Source organism: Lactuca virosa, chromosome 5, assembly GCF_052849685.1.
Source record: "Lactuca virosa cultivar CGN04683 chromosome 5, Lactuca_virosa_CGN04683_v6, whole genome shotgun sequence".
NCBI classification, from domain to species: Eukaryota; Viridiplantae; Streptophyta; class Magnoliopsida; order Asterales; family Asteraceae; genus Lactuca; species Lactuca virosa.
In genome coordinates this window covers 11846426-11859010 of record NC_136430.1, presented here as the reverse complement: position 1 = coordinate 11859010, position 12585 = coordinate 11846426, and the positions used below count along the sequence as shown (strand labels likewise).

At 26.4% G+C, this 12585-nt stretch overlaps 1 protein-coding gene and 1 non-coding gene across 2 annotated transcripts; one reads left to right on the top strand and one right to left on the bottom strand.

Annotated features, from left to right (window-relative positions):
• Positions 1–988: 988 nt before the first annotated feature.
• LOC145116318 (GDSL-like Lipase/Acylhydrolase superfamily protein) lies at positions 989–4764 on the top strand. The gene is made up of 5 exons (XM_079052661.1): positions 989–1369; positions 1462–1607; positions 3772–4008; positions 4106–4355; positions 4441–4764. The coding sequence occupies exons 1-5, from the start codon at positions 1111–1113 to the stop codon at positions 4659–4661; spliced, it is 1113 nt and encodes a 370-aa protein (XP_078908787.1). The 5' UTR covers positions 989–1110; the 3' UTR covers positions 4662–4764.
• On the bottom strand, positions 3657–3729 carry TRNAF-GAA (transfer RNA phenylalanine (anticodon GAA)). The gene has a single exon. It is a non-coding gene; the product is annotated as a tRNA-Phe (tRNA).
• Positions 4765–12585: the final 7821 nt, after the last annotated feature.

Below are 12585 nucleotides of genomic sequence, written 5' to 3'. Positions count from 1 at the left end.
GTTTATTTTGGATTTTGTACGATATTTTGTAATTTTTAAAATTAGTAGATTCAAATATCTTATCAAACAAAATCATTTTCATTTAGCAAAGAATAATATAGAACATTAAAATGGTTATTTTTATCATTTGATACAACCATATAAAAACCTGACAAAAAATTATATTTTCATTGAGAAGCCTAATCATTCTTGTCTCTTAGGCTATGTTTGACGTACTAGGTGTTAGCTGAAAAGTTAGTTGTTAAATAAAAAACTAGTTGATAGCTGAAAAACTAGCTGATAAAAAATGTTGTTTGGTAAAATTAGCTGAAAAGCTAGCTAAAATATATAAAAAGACATTTTAAATGAATGTGTTTCTATAATTAATTAAGGGGTATTTTTGGAAAATTTTAAAAAAGCTCTCGAAAAACTAGTCTAAGGTTGTGTTTGACGCGCCACAAGTAGCTGATAAGCTAGCTTATTTTTCGAGTTTTTTATGTTGTCGTGTTTGATAAGCCAAAAAGTAGCTTATAAGCTAGTTTATAAGTTAGGTTTTTGAAAATGTACTTAGACTAGCTTTTTAGAAGTTTTTTAAATTTTCCAAATACACCCCTTAATTAATTATAGAAACACATACTATTACATGTCCTTTTATATAATTTTATATATTTCAGCTAGTTTTACCAAACGTTATTTTTTATCAGCTAACTTTTCAGCTACTACATCAAATATAGCCTAAGTAGTTTTTTTAAAAGATAGCTTATAAGCTACTTTTTGACTTACCAAACACAACAACATAAAAAAAAGCTCGAAAAATAAAATATAAAAGATAAAGTATGATTATGTAAAATAATGTAAGTAACTTAATATTTTAATTTAAGAATTTTAGCAAAAACCTGACCACGTGGACCATTAAATAGGATTTACTGTACAATCCCACAAAGCACGCAACACGTTATTCGTACAACTCAAACATCAGAAATGAGAATGGTAACTTGGATTTTTTTTTTTTTTTCCGGTTGTTCACACTCCTATTTTGGCTCCATTTCACCTCTTTTTAAACCCGATCACCCACATCATTCTTTCAGCATCCATTGACACACATACCTTCAAACAAAACACAAACCAGTCATGGCTGCTTCCATTAATAGAAGTCCATTTAACTTCATTAGTTTGTTGTTATGGTGTGGTTTGGTGTTCGGATCTGGTGGTTTGTGTGAATCGGTTCCAGGAGTTTACATATTCGGAGACTCATTGGTGGACGTCGGAAACAACAATTACTTGTCTCTCTCACTTGCCAAGGCTGATTTTCCTCACAACGGTGTCGATTTTCCTACCGGAAAAGCCACCGGTCGGTTCAGTAACGGGAAAAACGCCGCTGACTTTTTAGGTACGTTGATTCTTTGTTGACGATTTTATATATAGCTTTACTACTCCCTCCATGCAGTTTGTTTCTAAATTCTAAAATTTGGATTTTTGCAGCTGAAAAGGTCGGACTACCTTTTGCACCACCGTATCTGTCACTGGTGTCGAAATCAAAAAAGCTGAGCAGTTCCAATTCCACGGTTACCGGAGTCAGTTTTGCATCCGGAGGTGCCGGCATCTTCAATGGAACAGATGAACTCTTTGTAAGCTTAATCATTCATATATACATGCATCTCAAAACTCGATCAAAACATGATAAAATTCATTCATAAAATTATACAAACGCTGGTTTTTTGTTATTATATATATATATATATATATATATATATATATATATATATATATATATATATATATATATATATATATATATATATATGTGAGTGAATCTAAATTAACAAAACTTAATTAAAGATAAATTCTGGAAACTACATCAAAACTTAGATCATGAAAGTGTATGGTGTAGAAAGGACGTGTGTGTACATGTGGGAGTGGATACTTGTCACTTGATAGCTAAGTTTGGTCTTATAGCTTCCAAATAAAAGGAGACCATTAATGAAGGCACTTCAATGAAAATGCGTAGTAAATGTGAACCTAAATGTGTCCTTTTCGATAAAATATCAAATCGACAAAAATAGTTATAATAATCTAGAGTGTTTGTATGAACTTGGTGAATGATCATGAAAGCTAATGTTTGGTAGTCATTTAATGATACAAGAAGTTACACTTAAGAGAGTTATAATTTTAATCATTTTTTTTAGAAAACATATTTTCATATGTATGTCACTATAATCAGATAACTAACCCAGTTGGTAATTAATTAATATCTATTGTAAGTAATCGGAGATCTTAATCATTTGATAAGTTATAGTGTAAACCGTTAGACGCTAATTGTGAAAATACATCCCCTAGATAAGATTTAATTTAAGCTATGTTTATTTTATGTATAATTCTCTTTTAGTACTATTATATAAAATGAATTTTAACCCTTCGAATAATTTGAAGAGAGCGTTGTTTAATACCATTGAACAATACATGTTAACCGACTTTATCAAATCGGGATATAATAACTGTTTAAAGCTTATCAATCAATTCACTCTATCGCAACATATTTTAGAATAAAAAAAATATTACTATGTATTAATGCTTATCGTATAAACAAAGTATCAGAAGTTAGTGGGTAAGACACATATCGTAATAAATTAGAAAATTGTGTTTTTGTTAAAAAAAAATAAACGAGATTTGCACGTAATGATCATAATTTCTCCGTATATATCAATCATTAAAAATCATGTTTATTTAGATAAGATGTCGACTAAATATTTTAATAAAGTTTGGATTGTCTACAATGGAAAATCCAAGATTATGATCATGTATTTACTCATATTTTATCATAACGAAAAACCTCAAACATGCTTAAAAGAACAGTTTTTTTTATTGTCTACAATCGAATATCCAAAGTGTATTGTGAACCTTGTATAGTTGTATTCTACACATTATTTATATATAAAATATATGATTTACAAACATAATACAAATTACATATGTAAATCATAATTTAAGTGATCATTTATCCATTTTAAACAAATTTGACCATAAAAAGCTGCATAAAAGAAAGAAAGATATTAAAAAGCAGTGAGGGGACATTTTGGTGAAAGCCAAAAGGCCCAAACCACTAACTCACTAGATCAAGATTTCAAGATTTACCTTAGTCCTTTGACCTTTTTGCATGGGAATCACATTCTCTTTCTAAAAGTGTATTCTTCTTCCGCGTAAAATGATAATAATAACATATTAGTTTAAATTATTTGTAAAGAATGCATATTTGATCTTATTAACTTTTTTCTCTTCATACATTATGCATTTACGTATCAACAATAATTCTGAAATATTAATAAGATTTATCGTTATTAAATATATATACAAAACCGTCAAGATCAATAATTTAAAATAGACAAAAAAGAATAAACTTAATTTGTTTTTAGCAAAACCAAAGATTTTTTTATTTATTTTAAGTAAAATACGAACATATTATTACATCTATTTCAAGAGAACCTACTAAATTATTACATTTATTATTAACAAAAAATATTACTAGTACTATTTTAGTTAAAATATTGTGGAGAAACAAAAACATAACGAACGTGCTTCTCACGTGTATATGGAATCCGGGACGGGTTTTTCTGCATACCAAAAGCTTCTTTTTAACAAACTTGATCGACCTTCGAATCCCGTTTTAAATCAACAAAAAATGCGGTGAACGTGGATCGAACACGTGACCTTCAGATCTTCAGTCTGACGCTCTCCCAACTGAGCTATCCCCGCATGTATTATTATTCATCTAATATAATTTTGTTCAATACACAGAAACAATCAATTCCATTAACGAAGCAGGTGGGCTACTACTCTCTGGTCCATGACCAACTGGTACAACAAATGGGCTCAAATGGTGCAGAAGCCCACTTATCCAAATCCCTATTTCTGATTGTCATTGGAAGCAATGATCTCTTCGGCTACTTCAACAAAGACTCCAAAGTATCTAAGCAATACACCCCACAACAATATATTGATCTCATGGCCTCGACTCTCAAAGGACTCATCAAGGTAACCTATAAACACAATGGTTAAAAAAAGACTTTTTTTTTTTTTTTTTGGATAGTGATGTTAAGAATAAGAGTTAATTGAATTGATTTGGGTACAGAATATGTACACATTGGGAGCACGTAAATTTGTGGTAAGTGGAGTCGGAGTGATTGGTTGTTGTCCTGCACAAAGGAAACAAAACACCACCGGTGAATGCAAAATGGAAGCAAATTATTGGTCAATGAAGTATAACGAAGGTCTCAAGGCTTTGCTTCGGGGATTGAAGTCAGAATCATCAGATATCAGCTACTCTTATTTTGATACATACGCTGCCATGAATGGCCTCATCCAACATCCTCAAACTTATGGTACTAATTTAATTTAATTGCCTTTACGATTTCTCAAAATAACCTTCAATATAAATATATAATTTTTTATTTTGTCACACTTCAGGAATCACAGAGATAAAAGAAGCTTGTTGTGGACTTGGCAACTTAAAAGCTGACATCCCTTGCATTCCAATTTCAACTTATTGCTCAAATCGGAAAAACCATCTTTTTTGGGATCTCTATCACCCTACGGAAACTGCATCTAATATCTTTGCTAACATTATCTATAGTGGATCACAACAATTTACGACTCCAATGAATGTGGAACAACTCATTAATGTGTAAGAAATGAATATGAACACACACACATACATTTATTGTTGAGTATTTGTTAACAGCGTTGAGAAAGAAGTATATGAATATATGTCAAATCAAATGTTTTTCTAAAGTTTATTATGAAATCGTTAGTTGAGTTCGTTATTATAGTTCATTATGGCAATGGTTAAATTGTTCGATTGGTAAGTTTAGTGCTATAATGGAAAATGGAATATATGTCGGAATCAAATGTTATTTTTCCTGAAGTTTATTATGAAATTTTACATGATTGAATTAATGTAATTAATTATGGAAATTATAATTTTTCTACCGGTTTGTAATTTTAATTAAGCAATGGATGGATCCTCTCTAATAAATTAAGGTTTTTTTTTTCTCACTTGTCAAATTTTCAAGAGTTTTGCCACATGTAATTTTGTGGGAGTTTTAGAATTATTATTTTCCACTTGTCATTTTTTGGGAATTTTCATTTTTTAAAATAAAAATCCACAAAATTCTAATAAGTTTTATAAGAAAAGAGAATCATTCTATTAATTTGATAATAAAGTCTCATAAATGCTCTAAATAATATTTGATTTCTTTTATAAATGTTCCAAAAGATTACATTATTTTTGTAAAAGTGTTATTTTATAAAATATTTAATGTTTAAATATTGATATTAAATTGTTATTTTTAAAAAACTCGTATAGTACACGGGTCTCACACATAGTAATGGAATATACACGATCTTAATTTCTTGCGTTAGAAGGTGACACATAATATGTTTGAGTAAAGTGTTTGAATGACAATCAAATATTTTGTTATATTGGCAAATTACACACAAATCATTGAGTTTATATGAAAATTAGGCGAATGTCCGCGCGTTGCGCAGAAACACTTATATAGTTAAAGTTTTTACAAATATATGTTTTTTTAATATAGCAATAACGTTATTGTTAAATTTGATATAATAATTCGTATACTAAATTGATATAATATATTGATTATTTTGAATTATATGATAATATATACATCTATTATAACTGCATAATTTCAATCGTTTGAATGACTTCTACCCGCGAGTTACATATGAATAAAATTAAATATAATATATGGTTTAATGTTATTTATAGTTGTTGTTATTGTTAATTAATTTTTTAAATATTTTTGCTTAATGTTTTAATTTCTATCATTATAATTATTTAAAACATAAAACATTGTTTTTTGATTTTAAAGGTAACAATATAATCATTTATATAGAGTTATTTTTAACTATTGTTATTATAAGTTATTTTAAGCTACTTATTTGAAAACTTTTAACGATTATAAAAATATTTTTAGGAAATATTTTAGTTAAATTGAGATTATAATTTAGTTTTTGCATTTATCACTACAATTTATTACTTTTAATTATTTACAAAATATTCTTTGGTTTTTTAAGTGGAACTGAAATTTATATTTAAGTTGACATTGTAATGTTATATTTAAAATAACAATTTAAGTATTTTGTCCAAACTGTTAAAAAGTTGTAGCTTTAAACTGATAATGGTTTACATACAACAACATATTAAATCTAATAAATTAAGTATAATATGTTAAAAGTTAAAGACATAACTTTATAAGTAGAAGTAAAGATATTATTTTAAAATTGAAATTTAGTATATTTATGATTACACTATAGGTTGGATATTTATTTAACCTTATTAACCAACTTATAATCATTATTAGAAAGACACTACAATTAATCACTTTTAACTATTTACAAAATATTCTTTGGGTGGTTTAAGTTAAACTAAAATTTATATTTAAGTTGACCCTGTAATGTTATATTCAAATTAATAATTTAAGTATTTTATACAAATGTTTCCAAAATTGTATCTTTAAAATGATAATGGTTTACATCTAACAATATATTAAAACTAATAAATTAAGCATAATATGTTAAAAGTTAAAAAACATAACTTTTTAAGTAGAAGTAAATGTATTATTTTAATATTGAAATTTAGTTTATATATGATTACACTTTAGGATTGATATTTATTTAACCTTATTAACCAACTTATAATTATTATTAGAAAGAAATTGAAAAGTCATGGGAGTTTCAAATGAATGCGGTGAAAGGAAAAATGCATGAGAGTTTCAAATGAACGTGGTGAAAGGAAAAATGTTTCATTTATAATATAGTATTAGGTGAATGCCCACGCGTTGCGCAGAAACACCTATATAGTAGAAGTCGTTACAAATATATGTTTTTTTTAATATAGCAATAATGTTGTTAAATTTGATATAATAATTCGTATACTAAATTGATATAATGTATTGATTATTTTGAATTATATGATAATATATACATCTATTATAACTGCATAATCTCAATCGTTTGAATGACTTCTACCCGCGAGTTACTCATGAATAACATTAAATATACTGTATAATTTAATGTTATTTATAGTTGTTGTTATTGTTAATTAGTTTTCTAAAATTTATTTACTTAATGTTTTAATTTCTATCATTATAATTATTTAAAAATCAAACATTGTTTTTTGATTTTAAAGGTAACAATATAATCATTTATATAGAGTTATTTTTAACTATTGTTATTGTAAATTATTTTAAGATGCTTATTTGAAAACTTTTAACGATTATAAAAAATATCTTTAGGAAATATTTTAGTTAAATTGAGATTTCAATTTAGTTTTTGCATTTATCACTACAATTTATCACTTTTAACTATTTACAAAATATTCTTTGGTTTTTTAAGTGGAACTGAAATTTATATTTAAGTTAACATTGTAATGTTATATTTAAAATAACAATTTAAGTATTTTGTCCAAACTGTTCAAAAGTTGTAGCTTTAAACTGATAATGTTTTACATACAACAACATATTAAATTTAATAAATTAACTATAATATGTTAAAAGTTAAAGACATAACTTTATAAGTAGAAGTAAAGATATTATCTTAAAATTGAAATTTAGTATATTTATGATTACACTTTAGGTTTGATATTTATTTAATATTTTTAACCAACTTATAATCATTATTAGAAAAACACTACATTTAATCACTTTTAACTATTTAATAAATATTTTTTGGGTTGTTTAAGTTAAACTAAAATTTATATTTAAGTTGACCCTGTAATGTTATATTCAAATTAATAATTAAGTATTTTATACAAATTGTTCCAAAATTGTATCTTTAAAATGATAATGGTTTACATCCAATATTAAAACTAATAAATTAAGTATAATATGTTAAAAGTTAAAAAGACATCACTTAATAAGTAGAAGTAAAGATATTATTTTAATATTAAAATTTATTTATATATGATTACACTTTAGGTTTGATATTTATTTAACCTTATTAACTAACTTATAATTATTATTAGAAAGAAATTGAAAAGTCATGGGAGTTTCAATTGAATGTGGTGAAAGGAAAAAAGCATGGGAGTTTCAAATGAATGTGGTGAAAGGAAAAATCCTTTATAATATAATACAAACATTGTTTTTTGATTTTAAAGGTAACAATATAATCATTTATATAGAGTTATTTTTAACTATTGTTATTGTAAATTATTTTAAGATGCTTATTTGAAAACGTTTAACGATTATAAAAAAATATCTTTAGGAAATATTTTAGTTAAATTGAGATTTTAATTTAGTTTTTGCATTTATCACTACAATTTATCACTTTTAACTATTTACAAAATATTCTTTGGTTTTTTAAGTGGAACTGAAATTTATATTTAAGTTAACATTGTAATGTTATATTTAAAATAATAATTTAAGTATTTTGTCCAAACTGTTCAAAAGTTGTAGCTTTAAACTAATAATGTTTTACATACAACAACATATTAAATTTAATAAATTAACTATAATATGTTAAAAGTTAAAGACATAACTTTATAAGTAGAAGTAAAGATATTATCTTAAAATTGAAATTTAGTATATTTATGATTACACTTTAGGTTTGATATTTATTTAACATTTTTAACCAACTTATAATCATTATTAGAAAAACACTACAATTAATCACTTTTAACTATTTAATAAATATTCTTTGGGTTGTTTAAGTTAAACTAAAATTTATATTTAAGTTGACCCTGTAATGTTATATTCAAATTAATAATTTAAGTATTTTATACAAATTGTTCCAAAATTGTATCTTTAAAATGATAATGGTTTACATCCAATATTAAAACTAATAAATTAAGTATACTATGTTAAAAGTTAAAAAGACATCACTTAATAAGTAGAAGTAAAGATATTATTTTAATATTAAAATTTATTTATATATGATTACACTTTAGGTTTGATATTTATTTAACCTTATTAACCAACTTATAATTATTATTAGAAAGAAATTGAAAAGTCATGAGAGTTTCAATTGAATGTGGTGAAAGGAAAAAAGCATGCGAGTTTCAAATGAATGTGGTGAAAGGAAAAATGCTTCCTTTATAATATAACTAGACGAATTCCCGCGCGTTGCGCAGCGAAGATTAAAAATATATTGTTAAAATATTGAAAAATATATGCTTAAAATGGTTATGTTATTAACATTAACTTTGACATAATATTTTTACACTAATTTATATATATATATATATATATATATATATATATATATATATATATATATATATATATATATATATATAATCTCAATTATTTTGAATAATAATATTCATTGACATCAACCCACATTCCTTATTAATAGAATTAAATATAATTATCTATTTAGTATTATTTTTAACAATTATTATTATTGATTAATTATATTTTAACTTATGCGATTATTTTCTAATTTCAATAATGATGTTCATTTAAAATACAATTTATTTATAGCTAAATGTAATTTATAATTTGATGTTATTATCATTTAAAATTGTTATTCATTAATTTTAAACCACTTATTATTAATAATAAGTTAAAGAAGACTTTGAAGAAACACTTAATATTATTATTAAAATGTGAAACATACACTAAATAATAAAGTGATAAGATAGACAATTTACATTTTAAAAGAGACTTGCACGGATAATATGACATATCCATGTAATTTGATTTTATTATTTATAATTATTGCTTATTAATTTTAAAACCACTTGTTATTATTAATAAGTGAAAGAAACTTTTAAAAAACACTTATTATTATAATTAAAATGTTAAACATATACTAAAATATAAATTGATAAGATAGACAATTTGCATTTTAAAAAAGGCTTCCATGGATAATATGGATAATATGGCATATCCATGATTTTTAATTAATTATTGTTTTGAAGCAACATGAACATACAAACATGTATACAATAGTTAATTAAATATTATATATATCACTTTCTATAACATATGATCGATAACATGAATCTAATCTAATTTACATTAAAATTTCAACCACAACATACAATGATATTCTTAAAAGAATACTTAAATCAAGAAAATACAAAAAAAATTAGTATATAAGAAACTTACAAATTAAAAACTTCAACATAATAACATGGCTCGAAAAAATGTTCAAAGCCCTCAAACCAACACAAAAAACTTTAAACTTGTTTTCTTTGTGAATTTTGTATGTGATTTGTATTTGTGTGCCTACTAAAAAAGATTGACATTTTTATAGTAGAGTATCCATTAATTGTTTATTAAATATATTATATAAGTTATTAAACCTTTGAATTGTTAATCATTATTAAGAGACTTTTGAGTAGTATTCATTAAAATAGGAGGTTTCAAATGCATGAGGTGTTTGCAAATTTTTATGGGGGTTTCAAATGCATGAGGTTCAAGGAAAAATGCTAGCTTTATAAGTATGTATGATATAATATGATATGATATGATATGATGATATGATATGATATGATGATTATGGTATCATTTAAAACAAAAAACTAAAATATAATATTTTTTGTATTAATTTATCAAAATGTTGTGATTTTTATGTAATTTGGTGTTATTTATATATATATATATATATATATATATATATATATATATATATATATATATATATATGACAACCAAATAAAACGACAACCATAGACACAAGATGGTAGGGTTTCATATGAACTAGTAGCCCAATCATAATTCGACATATGATTTTTTTTGGTTCTAAAACCAAAAGATATTAGTGTAAATTATAAACCAAATATATTTTACATTTCTTTAGAGTGTATAAAACTAGACCTGACAATTTGATAGACGACACGATTGATAGGACACGAAAACAACCAATTTTTTTAGAAATTCATGTTTCGCATCTATTCATGTCGACACGAATTCTGAATTCGTGTTTCATTTCTTACACGTGTCAAACACGAATTTACATATTTCAACACGTGTAAGACACAAGTTAAGTTTGTGTAACAAACGACACGTATAGATGTGACATCCCCCGTTTTTTTTATTTTGGAAAGGGAACTTCCCTAACGAGGGTTTCCGGGCCAGCTTTCGCGCACCGACTAATCCCCCGCTGCAAACATGAGGCTTTGCCTCATGCCCTGGAGTCACTGCAGGCGAAATTTTGTCACATAATAAATATGTGAGATAAAAGCATTTCCGAAAAAAAAACGTTGTTCATTAATGTTCAAAAGCTTAGGATGTCAAAACCGGTACAAAAACATATGCATAAACAAGTCTTTACATACCTTACATTAAATGACCTAAAATTCCATAAATCTCTCGGCAGATTCAACATCAATATCCCTGAACCTTCGTACCATTACCTGTGATACAAATAAACTGAGTGGGTCAGACTTGGGAGCTATCACACCCCCGAACCAGACGGCGGAAACGTCCAGGGGCTTGCGCGTGACTTCATCTTGAAATATCATTACAGTGAATATAAATGAAACATAACATCATCATTACCATGCATAATATAATACAACTGTCATTGTCTACATCAAGTACAATCTTTTAAATAACATGACCAAAACATTCAATGTATGATGCTTAACAGTACACAAAACAAAATCCCATATTCTTGTTGATTCTTCTTCTTAACGAGTCCCTGAGAATACATGTTATTTTGAAAACGTCAACATATATAATGTTGGTGAGTTCATAAGTATATTTGAGAAAATGATTTGTATAACTTTGTAATCACAAGAAAATCCTGTATTTTCTTAAAATAGTTTGGTATGTTTATGTCCGATCTTGTATTAATGCATGTGTGTTATTGTTTAATAGAACGCCAAAAGTGATAGAAGAAAATGTAAATAGAATGCCCCCAGACAACCCGATGTTGCCCGAAAAAGAAGAATAGATAATGTTGCCGTACCAACGCCGAGGTTGAGTACCAGTGCGAGTAAGTTTCCGAGTAATCCAACATAAAAGAAAAATAGTCTTCCGCAAACTTCATAACGTTAATTCCTCTAAGTGAGACGTCATAACCATACTAAATAATGACAATTTCGTCTGTCTTGGCGTTTGTGAACGCCGACTGAAAAATAGAATAAGGTTATAGTCACTCTAGACCGATGTAGTCTAACTGTAGCGAACAGCTCAGGTGTGGGGTGTCATCCCCGTATAGATCTATAACTACAGGCTACGATCGTACACTCAATAGGTGTCAACCGACAAAACTCACTGGATCCTTAATCGAATTTACGCGAAGATAAACGTATAAAACTCATCCCAGGCCCAACGAACCATGTAAGTGAGCCACTAGGGCATCGCTAAACATGTTAGTCATTTCAAACCTAATATGAATGAGATTATATAACATGGGCCCGAAATATATGTAAAAGGACAGCTAAGGCCCATTTCACATGTAAGGTATTTATAGGCCCAAATAGCACGCAAATAGTATACAAGGTCCGTCGCTCATGTTAATGGTTCAGTGAGGCCCAATAAACAAATACATAGTATTCAAGACCTATCAAACATATAAATGGGCCACTAAGGCCCAATAACCTAAAAATGATCAAAATTAATCCGCTTGTTAGTTTATTGT